The sequence below is a fragment of the Lactuca serriola genome, chromosome 4 (genome assembly GCF_051521515.1).
Source record: "Lactuca serriola cultivar US96UC23 chromosome 4, Lser_US96UC23_V15, whole genome shotgun sequence".
Classification (NCBI taxonomy): Eukaryota; Viridiplantae; Streptophyta; class Magnoliopsida; order Asterales; family Asteraceae; genus Lactuca; species Lactuca serriola.
The window spans coordinates 70864040-70883122 of record NC_136411.1 but is presented as its reverse complement, the minus strand read 5'-3'; the positions used below and the strand labels follow the sequence as shown (position 1 = coordinate 70883122).

General features: G+C 39.2%; 1 protein-coding gene across 3 annotated transcripts; it reads right to left on the bottom strand.

The window, feature by feature from the left end:
* Nucleotides 1–14415: 14415 nt before the first annotated feature.
* LOC145101849 (zinc ion-binding protein) lies at nt 14416–18659 on the bottom strand. Of its 3 annotated transcripts, none has more exons than XM_079039129.1 (3): nt 18445–18659; nt 17738–17974; nt 14416–15048 (listed from the first exon to the last, which is right to left on the bottom strand). In XM_079039129.1, the coding sequence occupies exons 1-3, from the start codon at nt 18579–18581 to the stop codon at nt 15012–15014; spliced, it is 411 nt and encodes a 136-aa protein (XP_078895255.1). In that variant the 5' UTR covers nt 18582–18659; the 3' UTR covers nt 14416–15011. The 3 variants fall into 3 exon arrangements, with proteins under 3 accessions (XP_078895255.1, XP_078895257.1, XP_078895258.1); XM_079039131.1 differs by having other exon boundaries at nt 14437–15048; nt 18484–18659; XM_079039132.1 differs by lacking the exon at nt 14416–15048 and having other exon boundaries at nt 17641–17974; nt 18484–18659.
* Nucleotides 18660–19083: the final 424 nt, after the last annotated feature.

Here is a 19083-nt window from a genome sequence, read left to right as displayed (position 1 = left end):
AACTTAATATGAATGGTTTTTGAATGGCTGGGGAAAAAAGGGTAAATTATGTACCTAAGCTGAAATGAATTTGTCATGGAGGGGTCAAATGGTAAATTTAGGATTTATATTGAAAGAAAATAAGGAAAGATGGACTAAGAGTGTCATTATGGACCAAAGTTTGGGATGTAGTTGGTATTTAATGTAGTGACCATCGAACCCTAACCCTAAAGGCTCTAACCATCCAGCCACCACCTCCTTCGTCTAGCCGCCTCTCCCATCAGCTTCTTCCTATTCCGAGCAACCAAAGTTTGCCGAGACCCTGGTTGTCGGCGACAAAGACCATCGGTATCCGTCTTGCTGTGCAACTGTTACTTATCCCCATTCCATTTCGACGTGACGTCCATGCTACTACCTTACCTGAACCGTCACTTCCGTTGTAGAGGTCGTAAACCAACCACCATTTCCGCCACAAGAGCTGCTAATGAAGACGAGGACCACCAGTAGGCCCGCTCCTTAAGTGTTGTTGCTATTATTCGAAGCAGCCTTTGACGTGGGGGAAGTTCTGTCGTCACTAGCAACTGCTAGCCACCGCCTATCGCCACAGAGTGGTTGTGTAGGGTGCGTAGTTAGGTTTAGATCGATGTTTGGGTGTGTGCTTCGGTATCGGGATGTTTTTATGTGGGATGCTCGCTGGAGATCGAGGAAAGGAACCACCACGGCCGCCAGCCATGGTGGCCGCCGCATGCTGTAATGTTTCCGTCACCACTAGCCACCATGGAAGTTAGCTGTGTGTGTGTGTGATTTCTGTATTCATTAGGTGGGTGTATTTTAGTGTGTGTGTTGCAGTGTGTGGGTGTGAAACCTTTGGCCGGAAACTGGAAAAGAAGCCACCACCACCACCGTGATGTGGTGGCTGCCACCATAAACCACCACCGGCCACCACAAGGGTGGTTGCGTGTGTTTATTATTTTATGAGTGTGTGTGTGTGTGTGTTCTTTAGATATTATTGTAAATTGTATTGTAATTCGTATAGGATCAATGAAAGAAAAGTCTAAACCACCGTCATAGGGTGGTGGCTGTCGCCATCGGTCGTCGTGTCGTGTGGCGGTGTGTTGTGATTGCGTTGGACCTCATTTGGGATGATTGGATAGAATGGACCCAATGAAACCCTAGTGGGCACAATAGAACCCTAATGGGCCCAATGAAGCCCAATTGACCTAAAAGCCCAACCATTTGATTAATGGGCTAGTATTGGGTTGGAAAACCCAAATGCCATAAACCCTAATTTGGGATTTACTGGGACCACATCAGAATTAATTAATAAACTTACAATATTAAATTAATATCATTGGCAAATTAACCTAAGGCAATAATGGACTTAATGGATTATGTCCATAATTGGTTAAGTAGGAACACTTAACCCTAGTCGTCATTTCATGTGGAAACCCTAATTTCACTTGAGCCTTGAGTTGGGCCTTTCTATTGGGCTTTGATGATTGGTCTATTAATAGGCTTTCCAAGAATAAGTAAATAGACTAAATAATTGTATGGGTTTTAGGGTAAGGCCCATGTGAGAGTCTTAGGCCCAATTTGGAAATTTGGTCCATAGATGGGCCATAACTGAAACTTTATGATTATGTGATATTGGGCCATGGGAATACCAAGAGTTTGAACTAGAATAATTAAGTAGGCCTTAAGGAAAGACCATGTAGAGGTTTGGGCCTAATTTGGAAAATTAGGCCATATGTTGGGCTTTGGCCCATTACTTGACTTTTGGGTATTTGGAGTTTGAGTTGTACACTGAGCTCGGAACCCAATTATTAATTGGGTATTGTTTGATGTTGATAGTTCAGGAATCTGTCAACCAGCAGGTAGAGTTTTATCTGCGGGACTTCAGTAGTGCGAGGTGAGTTTTCCTCATTATACTCAAGGGTCTAAGGCACCAAGGCCGACCCTTTTGGATTGCTATCCTGTTATGTTGTATATTTGAGTATTGTATGAAATGATATGTTAGATCAATATCCTGGCAGAAGGAATGTTATATGTTTTTATGATTCGTTAGATCAGTATCCTAGTAGATAGGATGATGTTATGCTGTTATGATCCGTTAGATCAGTATCCTGGTAGATAGGATGTTCCTATGCTGTTATGATCCGTTAGATCAGTATCCTGGTAGATAGGATGTTGCTATGCTGTTATGATCTGTTAGATCAGTATCCTGGTAGATAGGATGTTGTTATGCTGTTATTATTCATTAGATCAATATTTTGGTAGATAGGATGTTATATGTTGCTATGATCTGTTAGATAAGTATCTTGGTAGATAGGATGTTGCTACGCTGTTATGATCTAGTAGATTTGTTTTCGGTCTATAGACTATTATGTGATTATCTGCTATATGTGCACATGTTTGATTGGTGGTTGAGGCTTTTCTGCTTTGTGCAAAAGCCAATAGACCTGGGCATTCCAACCTATTGGTTGTGGGCCGTGAGTATTCCATCCCGAGGATGATTGGACTGGTAGTATTTGGGCATTCCAACCTGTTGGCTGTGGGCTTGGGGTATTCCATCCCGAGGATGATTGGACCCATAGTATGTTAGCATTCCAATCGGATGGTTGAGGGCCTGGGGTATTCCAACCTGAGGGTTGACTGGACCCATAGTATGTTGTTTATGTTGATATGTGTATTGTTGTGTGTATGGGTATTTTAGGGGAACTCTCTAAGCATTGTGCATACGGTTTCAATTTATTGTTTCAGGTGCTTCAGATGACTTGTCAAGGAGAAGGCGTGACCATACACATCCTTGGGTTTTGGACTTATGGTTTCTGGGATACTCTGATATTATACTATTTTGAAAACATTTTGTAATAACTAATGGCTTTTGGATGTTTGAAATTTTTTAAATTGGCTTGATTTTTACGGGTGTTACAACTATTTTGGTATGTACTTGACCCGATTATGAGCATGGTCCTTTTGGGTTGCCTACACTCATGCAACTTGATAGGATGACAAGAGGAGAGAGAGTAGAATTTATTATATGAATAATAAATTGGTACTCGAAAATGGTCTTATTAATATATTACAAGTTTAATCTATTATTTGGAAATCATGTTATTTAATTAGTATTGATCAGAAATTAATTTGGTGATCAAAAAAGACTGATTAAATAAAGGGGACTGATATTGCAATTAACTTTTAGTTGTTAGTTGGGCTGATGGACTCCATAGAGTGGAGTGGACGAAATTTATGGGGAAGCCCATAAGATTTCGTCCAAGGGCTCTAAGGAACACTTTACATAGGATTTTCGGCCCCCATGAGTTTTATGAGAAACCCTAGCCGAAATCCTTCCCTCTCCAGGTCATCTTGTTGCATTGAGTGTTTGTGATTCCATTAGAGGTGCAACATTTAAGGCAGTAGGCTTTCAGAAGTCAAGATAAAGAAGGATTGTGATTGTTATTGCTACATAACAATCAAGGTAAACTTTCTAACCCTAATTATATGTGATTTTCATATTTGTATGCTAGTTAATTAGGGTTTGTTGCTTTGGTATTCAATTTTGTATGTTTACTTAGAAAAACCTATATCAAAGCAATTAGGGTTGCATGAACACCACAGGAATGATGTTATGCTTATAATCCATGATATAATTATGTTTGTTGTATCAGTTATGAAATCCCGGTTTTTTAATAAATCAATGAAAAACATCCATTCGGGAATATTTATGGGACAAATTACGCATTTGTAAATTAAAATTATGATTTTAAAATAACCATAAATTGGTCTTTTGGCTGCGAAAATGTGGATGTCATAATCACCGAAGCTATTGGCCTATGGAGAGAACCGAACCCAACTGTGGTAGCGGAAGTGTGGCGGTTTTCAATGGAGGTTCATGAATTTTCAAGCCAAGGCAAAGGGTATCGACTATGAGAAGAAGAGGAAACACCCTGTTGGGGTTCACTTTTATCGTTGGTGCTTACGATGATATGAATTTGAGCATGAGCTCTGGCGCTTGCGATGATATGAGGTTAGTAAACTATTCTGATAGGGGAGTTTTGATGGCTATCAAGAAATTCAATCTAAAACACTTCAAATCAATAGTGTTTCTCAACTATCAAACACCAGTCAACACCTCAAATCCAAACGAATGTGATGTCACATGGAGATTTCAGAAACGGATAGAGAAATCATGGAGAAGCTACCGAGATTTCAGAAGGTTCAAGATCGGATTCACCAATTCCTGCACTTACAAAGTAATTAGAGCAAAAGGATGGCATTTCGGTATCAATGCATGTCGTCCCCATCGAACCCCATTTAGAAAAGGTGGAGGTTTGTCGGGGGATTGACCAGTGTCAATGACTGCCTGAGCAACTGCCATCGACGAATCAAGCCCATAACTACAGCCGTCTTCAACCTACTCCCCGGAAGTTGCAACCCGATGGCGTTGTAACACATGTTATAGGAATTGCTTAATGGATGCAAGTTTTTAGGGTTTTGGTGTCGGGACTCGGCGAGTTGGAAGCCCCAACTCGGCGAGTAGAGTCATTTAAAGGATCGTGGGATTTCGACCCTACTCGACGAGTCGGAAGGCCCCGACTCGGCGAGCATGCGCTGTAGAGGAAACCCTAAATTTTAGGGATTGGTACCCTATTTAAAGGACTTATGTCTCATTTTGCAGCCTCCCTTATTTCCCCCTTTTGTCCAGCGAAAACCTAGTTTGTGCCCTCCCTCTCTTTAAGTGTGTGTGTAAGCTTGGAGAGTGATTCTTGGTGCTCTTTTGGAAGGAACTTGAAACCTGAAGAGGTTGTATTGAATGGAAGACAGTAGATCCGGGATTTCCTCCAGTCTTGCAGCTACTTTGAGGTATAAATTCGAAACCTTGGCTTTTCATTGCTTAGAATTCCTTCTATGGAAGTTTATGGCCATTATTAGCATGGTTTGGCTTCATCCTTGGATTTGAGCTTGTTATTAGCATATGGCTTTAGATCTGGATATCTCAGGGCCTTTGGGGACTTAAGGTTGCCAACTTTATCAAGTCTTGGCCCCTTCATGCTCTAAGTCCCTACTCAAGCTTTTATTAAGTGTTTCTAGCCTTGGATGCTTTACATAACACGTAAAGTTTGCAACTTTACGTCGTAACTACACCATAAGCGGTTGGATCTGTGATTTGGAGCTTTGGTTTCCACTGTAAAGGACCGAAAACAAGAAGGGCTAAAGGAAATTGTCGAGTCCTTTAATCAACTCTACGAGTCGGCCAAGGAGTTCACGGCCAAGGGGTTTTCGACTGGATGGGTTTGCGGTCAGGAGTTTGCAGTTGATTGTTTGCGGACGCAAACATTAAGGAACTCGACGAGTCACTCTAGTGACTCGGCGAGTTGATGAGTTATGCCAGGAACTCGTCAGGAGTTTGCAGTTGAGAGTTTGCGGACGCAAACATTAGGGAACTCGACGAGTCACTCTAGTGACTCGGCAAGTTGATGAGTTATGCCAGGAACTCGACGAGTGGCTAGTTGTACTCGACGAGTTGACTCAACATCGACTGTTAACCTTGACTGTTGACCTTAACCTTGACCTTGACCAGGTTTGACCTGAGGGTATTTATGGGATTGTGTCAAGTTAATCACCTGATGATTATGGGCAGTTGAGAAGGAGCAGCGTGTGGGATATATTTGACTTCAGCTTATCAGTTCAGCATTCGAGAGGTGAGTATTCTCACCATACCAATGGGTCTAAGGCACCAAGGGCGGCCCATGTATCTAGTTATGATGATTGTTGTGAATGTGCTATCGATACATTATGTATGATGTAAAGACCATGCGGGGGTCCCCATGGAAAACAGTTATATATGCAGTATGCTAGTTGATCGTGTGCTATTTGGTATGCTAGTTGTCTTTGTGATACTTGCATGGAAGACCCCGGGGGTTCCCGAGGAATTTGGACATAAGACCATGTGGGGGTTCCCATGGATTTCCAGCCTAAGACCATGTGGGGTTCCCATGGCAGTGGGCTAAGACCACATGGGGGGTTCCCGTGGCACCCATTCTAAGACCTTGGAGGGTTTCCAGATCATTCTTATACGTTTGTATGTTTAGCTCATATGTTTATATGTATAGTTTTGCATTATGTATTGTCTTGCAGGAAGACCATGTGGGGGTTACCATGGAAGTTAAGACCACATGGGGGTTCCCGCGGCACTAAGTGTAAGACCTTGGAGGGTTTCCATGGCTTCATTATATGATTTTATGCAGGGCTTATGTAGTAGAGATAACTTTTATAGCTAATATGATATGTGTTATGTGGATTGTGTGTGGGGTATGCTCTAGGGGACTCACTAAGCTTTGTTCTTACGGTTTACAGTTTTGGTTTCATGTATCATTGTTGGGTCAAAACTATGGTTTATACTTTGTTTTTCTAGGAAAATGTATTTTTCTGTCTAGGACCGTAAACAACTTAGTGTTTACGGTTATAACTGTGTTTACGGTCAGGGTGTTTACAATTTGTTGTGACCGTAAACCTGTTTACGGTCCGCCTGACCGAGACTAGCTTTACGATCTGTCTTCCTATATATATAGAGGGTTAGGGTATGAGGAAGAGGGAACATAGTAGAGTGAAAATGGAGCTTAAGTGTGTGTATTTCAAGGTGTTTTAGAGAGAGAAACAAGAGATAAGAGAGGAACTTTAGTGTGTGTTAAGTGTGTGTGAATCTTGTATCTGGATCTTCATTTTAATCAAATCATACAAGATTCATCATATTCTTCTTCTCCTTCATTTCTATTTGATCTGACATCATCCAATTGACTGAGATTCCGCATCATCAATTGGATCTGATTGATACACAAACAGATTTAGGGACTTACAATCATCGATTGGGAAAAGAAGAGCTCAGATTGATCGCAGTGCACACACCTATGATTTTCGCAATGAATGATTTTTGGATGAACTCTGATAAATGATTCAATTAATGATGATTTAAAATATTTGAAATAAATGGTATCAATGTTTTAGCTATAATAAGATGAAATTTTTACCCTCGATTTTTTGGGTCGTTACAAGTTGGTATTAGAGCCTTGCTTTAAGGGATTCAGACATACTTTCGGGCGTGTCTGAACTCAAACTGGGCATCTGTAAAGTTTTCAAAAGAAAAATGTTTTAAGTAAAGAATTTCTAAGACAAGAAAGTGTTGTGGTGTATGCAATCAACCGAGCTCAAGTAAGATTCCCCAGAATACACACACTTGTTATCTGTTATGATTTGATTATGAATCTGTGAACCGCATGCTAGTTAGGGATAGGGGAGATGGCTGTATATGTTGTATGAGTTGGTAGACTTGCATGTTAGTGATGAGTAGTCAGCAACAGGTTGGCCTAATAGGGTATGCCATGCTAGAATGATAATGATTATTGGTATTGGTAACTGCTATGTGTACGTTTTGAAAATTGTATACGGTTAGGATCTTATAGCCTTAGAATAATTGATTTGGCCTTATTTCTTGCTCCTCATACGATTGTGGTTTTAGGGTAGAGTCTATTATTCGACAGTCTGTTGGATCCTATTTTGTGTATAATTTGCATGCATAAGGCAGCTGGCAGTGTGGATGGATGGATGGATGTGGATAGCAAGGGTTGTGGTACATAGACTGAATGTTTGATGATAGCTTCGCAGGTTGGAGAGTGCCCTAGGGAGAGCCTTGGATGAGATTAGTGACAGGAGTCACCTAATTGTGAATCGGATGTATATAGAACTATTTGATTGGATTCTGATGGTTAGAATTTCAATTGTCTGAATGTTGTTTGCTTTGTGCTTTGTGTGACTCTTGGTGATGTGAGTTAGCTACTAAGTGAATATGCTAAGTCACATGGGATACATGCCTGATAATCTCATAGTGTTAGACTTGACCCTATTACGCAGCTCTAGTCTGAGTCCAGCCATTCTAGGGATGAGTCTCTTACTCGAAGGATTATCTGATCTCTATTGCATGTGGCTATATTCATGAGGTATCTAGTTGACATTGCTAGGAATCTTTCAGCAGTTGAGGACTGGGTGGGTTCGGGAACCTAGGAAAGCCTAGGATATGTTCTAGTGGGTTAGTAGTGAGTTTCAGTTAGACTAGGGTGCATAAGGTTGAGGAGGTAACTTGGAGGATTCGGGAGGATTATTGATGAAAGTATGGATAGGTTTGGAAGGTAGTATTGGGCCCATACTACTGAAAGCATAGGATCCATACTCGAATCGGTGAGGGTCTTGGAGAATCTGAGAAGCTTACGGGAAGGAGACTTCTTGGTGATGCCTTGATCGTGGGAATATTTGCTCTGCAGAATGAGGATGAGCATGCATGGGTAGGACTAAGGTTTAGTCCCAGCTCCGGTGGTGAGCCAGATAGTGGGAGGACTGCCAAGATTTCGAGTTCGCTTTTAGTCTCTTGTATCGGGCGGCAAGGGATGATTGTGCGATTTATTGTGGTTTAGGATTTGAAACTATGTCTTGGGAATAGTTTATAGCCGATTTAGAGCAGAGGTTGCTCTAGCTACTGTAGTTCAGCCGTAGGCGATTGAGCTAGTAAGTGGATCAGGGTGTGAGACCCTGAATGATATGGTTCACAGAGTCGAGGATGGAAGATTGATTAGGAGTACCTCAATAAGAGAGGTTCATGTCAGGTGGATTTATTGAAGGGTCTCAGGCGGAGACCCAAGAATTTGGAACAACATTTGAGAGGCCAGCAGGGTCGGATCTTGTGCAACGTTGCAGAAACTACACGATGAAGTTTCGTTCCAAGGGTTTGGACTATCATTGGGATCAGAATGAGGTGTTACATCATGTTCTCAGGATGGTCGAGGTATCACAAGAGGAGGTGGTCATGATTCCTTCAGATGTTGCGGATATGCTATCTGCAGCCATTTCTGGTGGATATTGGGTAATTATATCGCTTGGGTATCGTGATAAGTTGGATCTCGGGTTGGTATTTTGTCGTTGTCTGGGTTGGCAAGGGATGTCAGATGTCATTCAGCATGTCGAGGAATCTTTGAGAGATCTTCAGACGAATGTATCTCGCGAAGCAGATACCGCGTATAATGTGATTGCTCCAAGTCGTTGTCAGAATCTGTTCATTGATCTGAGTTGCTACAGGTGTAGCAGGTTTGGTCACATTTTCGGGGATTGCTCATAGGGGGCAAGCCCGTTATATTTGTTGCGATCAGAAGGGTGACATGGAGGTCAACCGTTTTAGAATCAGAGAGGAGTGGTGAGTGCATCCGCTCCGGCTGTTTTAAGGTTTACCATTGGACGAGAGGGTAGAGCCGGAGCCCAGCGGGGAGGGCCCCTACTTTTCAGGGTTAGACTGGGGAGATCGGAACTCCTACAGGCAAGGGTGCGAGGTATGTACCGTTTTGCCTCCCCACCAACGTTGCTTGTATTTAGTAGCGGTTATTTTTCATCAGCATGGGAAGGCGTATCGTTGGTTGATATCTCTGGTGGTGGTTGAGTTACACACACCTTCAAGTAGAGTTATATGCCATCTACATATCATGAATTTGGGTGGAGTAGTACGGGGTCATCTCCTGATATATCACAGATTTTCCAGCATTTGAGTGTCATTTTAAGTATGGTCGGGGTTGGTTCAAGGGTTCGTACAAGGGGATTTTGGCTAGGTTTTAGTAACATTAGCAATTATGTTAGGAAAGCCCCTCGGAGTTGCCGAGAGAGAGAGAGAGAGAGAGAGAGAAAGGAAAGGAGAGAGAGAGCGAGAGAGAGAGAGAGAGAAAGAGAAGGTGTCGTTGTAGTATTGTAGGAGTATCTGACCTTTGGACTCCGAGATCTGAATGTGATATCAATGTGAATAGCTAGAGTCGTAGGCATTGTTAGGACACAAGATGTGTTAGTTGGTTTTCGGGAATCATGTTGTTTTGGAAGGGTTATTCATGGTGTTCAAGCTTTAGTAAGCACCGGTCGTCAACAAGGTGAAAATTGGAATGTAATGAGGATTGGGAATCCTTCAGTTTTTGGGTGCCGAGCGGACTTAGTTAAATCTAAGTGGGGGAGAACCATCCATGTATCCAGGACATAAGCAAGGGTGAAAGTGTTGTAAGGCTACAGGGGAGCTGTAGCATTCACTAATGTTCAGTTGAGGTGAAAGTGATGTAAGACTACGAGGGAGCCGTAGCATTTACTAATGGTCAGTTATGGTTTAGTGTTGTAAGACTACGGGGGAGTCATAGCATTCACAACAGTAGATAGTGTTGTAAGACTGCGGGGTGTGTCATAGCATTCACAGACTCCTTCAGGTGATTTGGACTAGGGTAGGCTAGTTCACAGGGTTATGGGGGGAGCCACAACTTAGTTAGGATCAGCACCAGAGGTGAGTGACCAATCAGTTATCCAGGGGCGAGTCGGGTGATTATGGGAATTCAGGTTGGAACCAGTAGAGACTGATGAGCTAAGGGTTTAGCCTTATGATATAGGATCTTGTGGTCGAGTAGTGCATGTTTCTGTAGGGCTACGACTAGGTAGCCCTGTTATAGGATCTCATAAGAACCTGGTGGTTGGATCGGGTGCAAGACTGAAAGGATGACGGAAGGTCATGGGGCATTATGCAAATACCGATTTGAGGATCTCTAGATAGGAGCGGAGTAACAATTCGGATTTAGATAGAAAACTGAATCAGAATTAGTGTAGGATTTTGTTTTAGTGAGATGGGATGTGGGGCATCCATATGCCAAGGGAATCGAGGGCAAATTTCCAGGGTGGCGAACAGGTTGGTTTGATGGTAGTTTAAGACATTGTGATATGTATCGAGTGGCTCTATCTGTAATAGAGCCACGACATGTCAGAATCAGGAAGCGATAGGTCGGAGGAGACCGGGTATGATGTAAGACTACAACTATTCTGGTAGTGTTCGCCTTTTTACGTCAGATTCAGTGGCAACAGGTTGTCATCCTATCCCGATCGGATGAATCAATCGGCTGGAAGGAGATAGGGCAGTTATGGTTAGACAAGGTATCCTTTTGAGGTCGCATGGGACTGCTGAGTGTTTTTTGGCTTAGCAATCGGGTAGGTGTATGGTGTTCCGGTCAGTTGGCAGACAAGTTGGGACCAGGGGGTCCCCGATTGTTCTTCAGGAAAGCAGTCATGTGGCAGCAAGAGGAGTAGGAGCGACTTCAGTGATTTGGGGTTTGTGTGTGGATTTGATTGTTATTCGTTAGCTGCATTTGATCGATGAATTTGTTCTTTAGAAAGCCTCAAGGTATTGTGAGTGGGAAGTATTCTATTTAGACTGGTTTTATTGTGGAACCAGTCCGATGATTCTTCAATGTGGGCAGTCTGTCAGGGAGACAGACCACCTCGAGACTTCAGATATCAGATGGAGCTGATGTGATCAGGTTGAAAGGAATTCATTCATTTTCGGATTTCGTGATTGCTGAAGGTGTCGCCCTGAAAAGGGATTATCAGGTTTCGGAAGAAGGGCAAGTCGGGGTCTCGGTATATAGGCTCATTCAGGATCTCGGCCCGGGTGGGCAAGGTGGCATATCGCTTGGATCTGCCAGAGGAGCTTAGCCATATTCACAACACCTTCCACGTGCCTCAGCTTCAGAAGTGTGTCACAGACGAGCCCGCAGTCATTTCGTTGGACAACATTCAGATGGATGAGAGTCCGAACTATATCGTGAAGCCAGTTGCGATTCTTGATAGGAAGACCAAGGGTCTTCGGAATGAGGAGATAAGATTGGTAAAGGTGCAATGGCAGCACCGAAGGGGCTCCGAATGGACTTGGGAGCCAGAAAAGGAGATGCGGGAGCATTACCCAGACTTTTACGATGCAGACTTCGAGGACGAAATCTAGTTCAAGTGGGGGAGACTTGTAACACTTGTTCCAAAAATTGCTTAATGGATGCAAGTTTTTAGGGTTTTGGTGCCGGGACTCGGCGAAGCCCCAACCTGGCAAGTAGAGTCATTTAAAGGATCGCAGGATTTCGACCCTACTAGACGAGTCGAAAGGCCCCGAATCGACGAGTAGGCGCTGTAGAGGAAACCCTAAATTTTAAGGATTGGTACCCTATTTAAAAGACTTATGTCTAATTTGCAGTCTCCCTTATTTCCCCCTATGTCTAAAGAAAACCTACTTCATTCCCTCCCTCTCTTTAAGTGTGTGTGTGTGTGTGTGCTTGGAGAGTGATTCTTGGTACTCTTTTGGAAGGAACTTGAAGCTTGAAGAGGTTGTATTGAATGGAAGACAGTAGATCTGGGATTTCTTCCAGTCTTGCAGCTACTTTGAGGTATGAAGTCGAAACCTTGGCTTTTGATTTCTTAGATTTCCTTATATGGAAGTTTATGGCCATTATTAGCATGGTTTGGGTTCATCCTTGGATTTGAGCTTGTTATGAGCATATGGCTTTAGATCTGGATATCTTAGGGCCTTTGGGGACTTCAAGTTGCCAACTTTATGAAGTCTTGGCCCCCCTTCATGCTCTAAGTCCCTTGTCAAGCTTTTATTAAGTGTTTCTAGCCTTGGATGCTTTGCATAACACGTAAAGTTTGCAACTTCATGTGGTAGATACACCATAAGCGGTTGGATTTGTGATTTGGAGCTTTGGTTTCCACTGTAAAGGACCGGAAACGAGAAGGACTAAAGGAAATCGTCGAGTCCTTTAATCAACTCGACGAGTCGGCCAAGGAGTTTTCGACTGGATGGGTTTGCGGTCAGGACACAAAGATTAAGGAACTTGACGAGTCACTCTAGTGACACGGCGAGTTGATGACTTATGCCAGGAACTCGACGAGTGGCTGGTTGTACTCTACGAGTTGAGGTCAACATGGACTGTTGATCTTGACTATTGACCTTGACCTTGACCTTGACCTTGACCTTGACCTTGACCAAGGTTGACCTAAGGGTATTTATGGGATTGTGTCAAGTTAATCACCCGATGATTATGGGCAGTTGAGAAGGAGCAGCGTGTGGGATATATCTGACATCAACTTATTAGTTCAACATTCGAGAGGTAAGTCTTCTCACCATACCAATGGGTCTAAGGCACTAAGGCCAGCCCATGTATCTAGTTGTGATGATTGTTGCGAATGTGCTATCGATACATTATATATGATGTGACGACCATGCGGAGTCCCCATGGCAAACAGTTATATATGCAGTATGCTAGTTGTCTTTGTGATACTTACGTGGAAGACCCCGGGGGGTTCCCGAGGTAGTTGGACATAAGACCATGTGGGGGTTTCCATGGCTTTCTAGGCTAAGACCACGTGGGGGTTTCCGTGGCACCCGATGTAAGACCTTGGAGGGTTCCCATGTCATCCTTATATGTTTGTATGTTTAGCTCATATGTTTATATGTATAGTTTTTCATTATGTATTGTTTGGCAGGAAGACCATGTGGGGCTTCCCATGGCAGATAAGACCACGTGGGGGTTCCCGTGGCACTAGGTGTAAGACCTTCGAGGGTTTCCAAGGGTTCCTTATATGATTCTATGCAGGGCTTATGTAGTAGAAATAGCTTTTATAGCTAATATGATATGTGTTATGTGGATTGTGTGTGGGGTATGCTATGGGGGACTGATTAAGCTTTGTGCTCGGATTGATCGCAGTGCACACACCTATGATTTCTGCAATGAATGATTTTGGGATAAACTCTGATAAATGATTCAATTAACGATGATTTAAAATGTTTGAAATAAATGGTATCAATGTTTTAGCTATAATAAAATGAAATTTTTACCCTCAATTTTTGGGTCGTTACAGGCGTCACATGATTCACCTTGTTCTGCCACATCGGAGATGTCGCAGGGGACATCGGTGGAGTTGAACCGAGCGCCAATGGGCTCATCAAACGCATTTCCATTAAATTAAAAACTACAGATCCTGATTTTGGAGAAGCAAGAGTTGATCTGATAGAAGTGTACACTGGATGGAGCTCCTCCACCTCGTGAGCGAAATTGAAACCCTTAACGAAACCCTTATCATGCGTTGCACTTTATGGGCTTTGTACCTATAAATTTTCTCAGCGTGGATGAAGAAAGGGTCAAAGAGATGTGGATGGTTGACCCTATTCCTGCAAGTGTATCATCGAGTCGACCCATTAGTGAGTCTGTGCTGACTCACCAAGTTATATGTATTCACTAACTAGCTTACTTGGCAGGTGACTAGGCAGGAATACCTGATTAAATGTGTAAAAGGGCATTTTCAAACGGTAAAACACAAGTACGTGCCCTTCAAATGCAAAAAATAGTCATAAAGACCATTTAAACCACTATACGAAAGTTTGTGAGCTACATAGATAACAACCCCTATATTATAACAAAACAACTTCAAGTAGGACGTGCATGTATATATATATATATATATATATATATATATATATATATATATATATATATATAGAGAGAGAGAGAGAGAGAGAGAGAGAGAGAGCTAGGTTTAGGTATTAAAAGTAATTATTGTGTTATTGTATGCATTAATATGGGCCAATAATTTCAAAACTTAAATAAGGATATGTAATCTAACCTATTAATTAATTTTGTTAACTAAATAAAAAATTAATTAATCCCTAAAATACTGGATTGCTTTCCTATAAATCCCTTCAAATTCGTTCAAGACGCAAACCCTAAAATCCTTTGAAGGCTCCTGCTTCACTCACCTGCCCATCCAACCGACGACTTAGCACTACTGTCGTACCACTGGAAGTTGTTGTCGCTCCTTCACGATGTCGCACACCATTTGTCGACCATTCTTGCATCTCAATTTGACCCTATTCTCCTCATCGCTGCTCCTGCTTCACACCCCATCCCACCCAAATATAGTAACATATCGCCACCCTCGCAACATCAGAAGCTGCCTTCTCTCCTCCTCAGCGGTATTGGGACCATCGTTTGGGTTCGGAGGTAGAATGGTTCGTGGTAGCCGGGTAAGATCCTGGGCCCCGATGAGCTTTCTACTTCTCCTCTCATGTCTCCCGATTTGGAACTCTTGTCAAACTTCGTGGGAGGGAATATGTCATTGTGTAAGTCCTCTAATTCACTTCCTCGATTTCATTCTTATGCTTTTTGTATCTCGTGTATATTTGCTTGAATGCTGAAAGAACAAAGACAATTGGTGTGGTTTTCATTTGTTGAGGAAGTAAAAAAGAATGATTGGGTTAAGAAATCTTAAAGAACACAAAAATAATTCTATGAGAATATTGCACATCAGGTGTTTGTAGAAATGTCTGAAAGAGAACTTGATGTTCAAATTTTTGAATAACACAAAAATAATTTATGAGTTCGTTAGTTGTGTTACTTGATTTTAACATGTAGTATGAGTTATCTAAGAATTACTAAAATTTATTTTATTTTTTTCGTATAAAAGCATTCTCACATAGTTTTATTCTTACATAATTTAATTTAATGACATTTATTCAAGCCCTATTATCTTCACTTGTTTTACAAACATAAAATATTCATTTAAATAACAGTAAGGTGTATTCGGGATTTTGCATTTTCAAAATAGATTATGAGTTTTGATTTGCAACTATAATAATAACCAATAAGCATTCTTCATAAGGCCTAATTGTCAAATTAGATACATTGTTATTTTATTATTTAAAACAAATATATTTTCATTCTTATGCTTTTTGTATCTCGTGTATATTTGCTGGAATGCTGAAAGAACAAAGACAATTGGTGTGGTTTTCATTTGTTGAGGAAGTAAAAAAGAATGATTGGGTTAAGAAATCTTAAAGAACACAAAAGTAATTCTAAGAGAATATTGCACACCAGGTGTTTGTAGAAATGTCTGAAAGAGAACTTGATGTTCACTCTTGAAGAACACAAAAATAATTTATGAGTTCGTTAGTTGTGTTACTTGATTTTAACATGTAGTATGTGTTCTCTAAGAATTACTAAAATTTGTTTTATTTTTGTCGTATAAAAGCATTCTCACATAGTTTTATTCTTACATAATTCAATTTAATGACATTTATTCAAGCCCTATTATCTTCACTTGTTTTACAAACATAAAATATTCATTTAAATTACAGTAAGGTGTATTCGAGATGTTGCATTTTCAAAATAGATTATGAGTTTTGATTTGCAACTATAATAAGCATTCTTCATAAAGCCTAATTGTCAAATTAGATACGTTGCTATTTTATTATTTAAAACAAATATATTCATCATTTTGGAAGTTTTTACTTGTAATTTATGAATTTGGATTTAAGGATTGTCATACGATTTCATGGTAGTTATTTTTATAAAATGCTCAATTTCGTAGCAGTTATTCTCATAGAATGCGTGAAAGAGACATGTTGATCAAGGGCATGAACGTTGGATGACGGCGCATGAGATGAAGATGAATAATACTCAATGGTCTTCACAAAAGCAAGCATTATTTATCGTTATATTCTGGCAGAATAGTTCATAATAAAATGATCATGTGCATTCATTCAAGAATTCTATATTTAAGAATTTTATGCTTTTTAAAATCTTTATTTATTTTTTATGACATTCTGTTAGAATATGTGTAATTGTATTAAAATATACAACACTATTACTCTATAAGAATATGTATGAATCTATATTTACATTCAATGTCTATGAATATATAAAAGAATCATGTTATTTTTAAACCGATGGTTTAAAACTATTGTTTGTCTTCAAAATATTCATTCATTCAAAACATTTATTTTGTCAGAATAGATAATCTGACATTCTCATTCTAACAGAATTATCTTAGAATTATAATCTAATTAGTTAAAAAAAATCAAAAATCAAAATTAAAAAAATCAAATATCTTTGAAAATTCGAAACTTTTTATTAATTAAAATTGTGTTTCCTAATTAGTAAATTTTTGGTAAATTAAGAAAGTGAATGTTACTTATTTATTAAATGGAAAGCTTTTTCTTTTTCTTTTTTAATTTCTTTAACCACAATAATCGCTTTCTTAATTATCAAAAATGATTGGCTACATTTATATATATAATAACATAATAATTATTTTGAATAGAATAATCGAAATATATATATATATATATATATATATATATATATATATATATATATATATATATATATATATATTCAAAGACATACTTTTGCGTGGTATAATTATTTCATGTTCGTAATACATAATTAATGTCAAATATTCATTTAAACAGCATTAATCATTCAAATATATAGCAATCTAATTAACAAGTATTGGATTCATGAAAAATAATATATAGTTTTGAATATAAACTAATTAGATGAAATTTACAAAACAAGACCAAATATTATCCATATCCAACTCTGGAAGAAAATGATATATATATATATATATATATATATATATATATATATATATATATATATATATATATATGGTTAGGTTATTTTGTTTTCACTATCTATTGTATGCATTTATGACTGATTCTAGACCAATCATTTTAGTTATCTTAAGAAGGTAATTAATACATATTACATGTTGAAGATATAATAGATATTAATTACATATTCAGAATTTAATAAGCATTAATTAGTTTCTTAAAATAACTAAAATAATTGGTTCAGAATCAGTCTTACAGGCATACAATAGATAGTGAAACATTTGAACCTAACTATATATATATATATATATATATATATATATATATATATATATATATATATATATATATATATATATATATATATATATATATATATATATTATTGTTTATTTATTTGTCATTTTTCGCTTATCGATTTACACATATATATTAATTACCTTTCTTTATTCCTAACACATGACATCTTTAAGAAGCTTGTACCTTCGTGTACCCGTCCTCGGAGAAGGAGCTCCAGTAGTGGGCGACTTCCCTTTCTCCGACCCTTCTTCACGATCTTGTTGTTTGATCTTGTCACCGGAATATTCCGACCGGCCGCTGCTGATTGCCGCGGGTTTCTTCGAAGAACCGCCATGTTTTGAGCTTCGAATCTCGTCGATTTGGCACCAATCACAGAGCTCCGGCGGATCAGATGATTCGTTGTAGTAGTTACTACAGTACCTAACACATATATTTTGTGAAAAGAAAATGAATTTGAATAATCTAATAATGAAATTAAATTTAATAAGTGCGATGCCCACTTGCTTAATAAAGAGTTTTAAGGATTCTTTCAAGGATTGCCGGAATTAAACATTGAATTCATGATAATATTAGTGGTCAAAAGTCAACATTACCACTAACAACGATTTCTAGTCAACATAAAAATAATAAATATTAAAGCTTATTTAATGGTTGTGATAGGGCGATGACCGGAGAACATAAAGATAAGAGCTCGTTTAATCGGAAAAGTTTGGAAAGCAGATTATCCTTTTTGTTTTATAAAAAGTTAAAGCGCATCCAAGAGAGAGAGAGAGAGAGAGAGAGAGAGAGAGAGAGAGAGAGAGAGAGAGAGAGAGAGAGAGAGAGAGAGAGAGAGAGAGAGAGAGAGAGAGAGAGAGAGAGAGAGAGATGATGGCAGTTGTGGCCAGTACAGAAAAATTATTATTGATCGGAGAAATTTGACGACATACGAGTGTTGAAAACGGTTGTGGCAGTTGGTGCATCGGAAAATTTTGTCAGGGAAACCAACGTCACCGCACATACAACACACTCTTTCAACATCCACCATTTCTTTTTCGTTTCTTTAACACAAACCCCCTTTTCACTCTTTTTTAGGGAGATAAGCAAAAGACTTTCACACACACGTTCACACACACAAATATATATATATATATATATATATATATATATATATATATATATATATATATATATATATATATATATATATATATATAAACCTCAGAAAAACCCAACGTATTTTCATCAAATGTTTAAAAAAATCACTATATTATTTTTTTTAGTGCACTAAAACCCTTATATTTTCCAAAATTCTTATTTAAGGTTTTCTGATCTCAGAAAAACCTAATATATTTTCATGAAAGGATTAAAAAAACCATTATATTATATTTTTAGTGCATTTAAACCCTTATATTTTTTTAATTTTTTTACTCTAATGAATTGTAACAATCAAAACGGTTAGAATTGATTACCTATCATTTTCGGCTATCTAGGATATATCGAGCTCGATGTCATAAATGATACATTTTAAAAAATATAAGGGCCTTAAC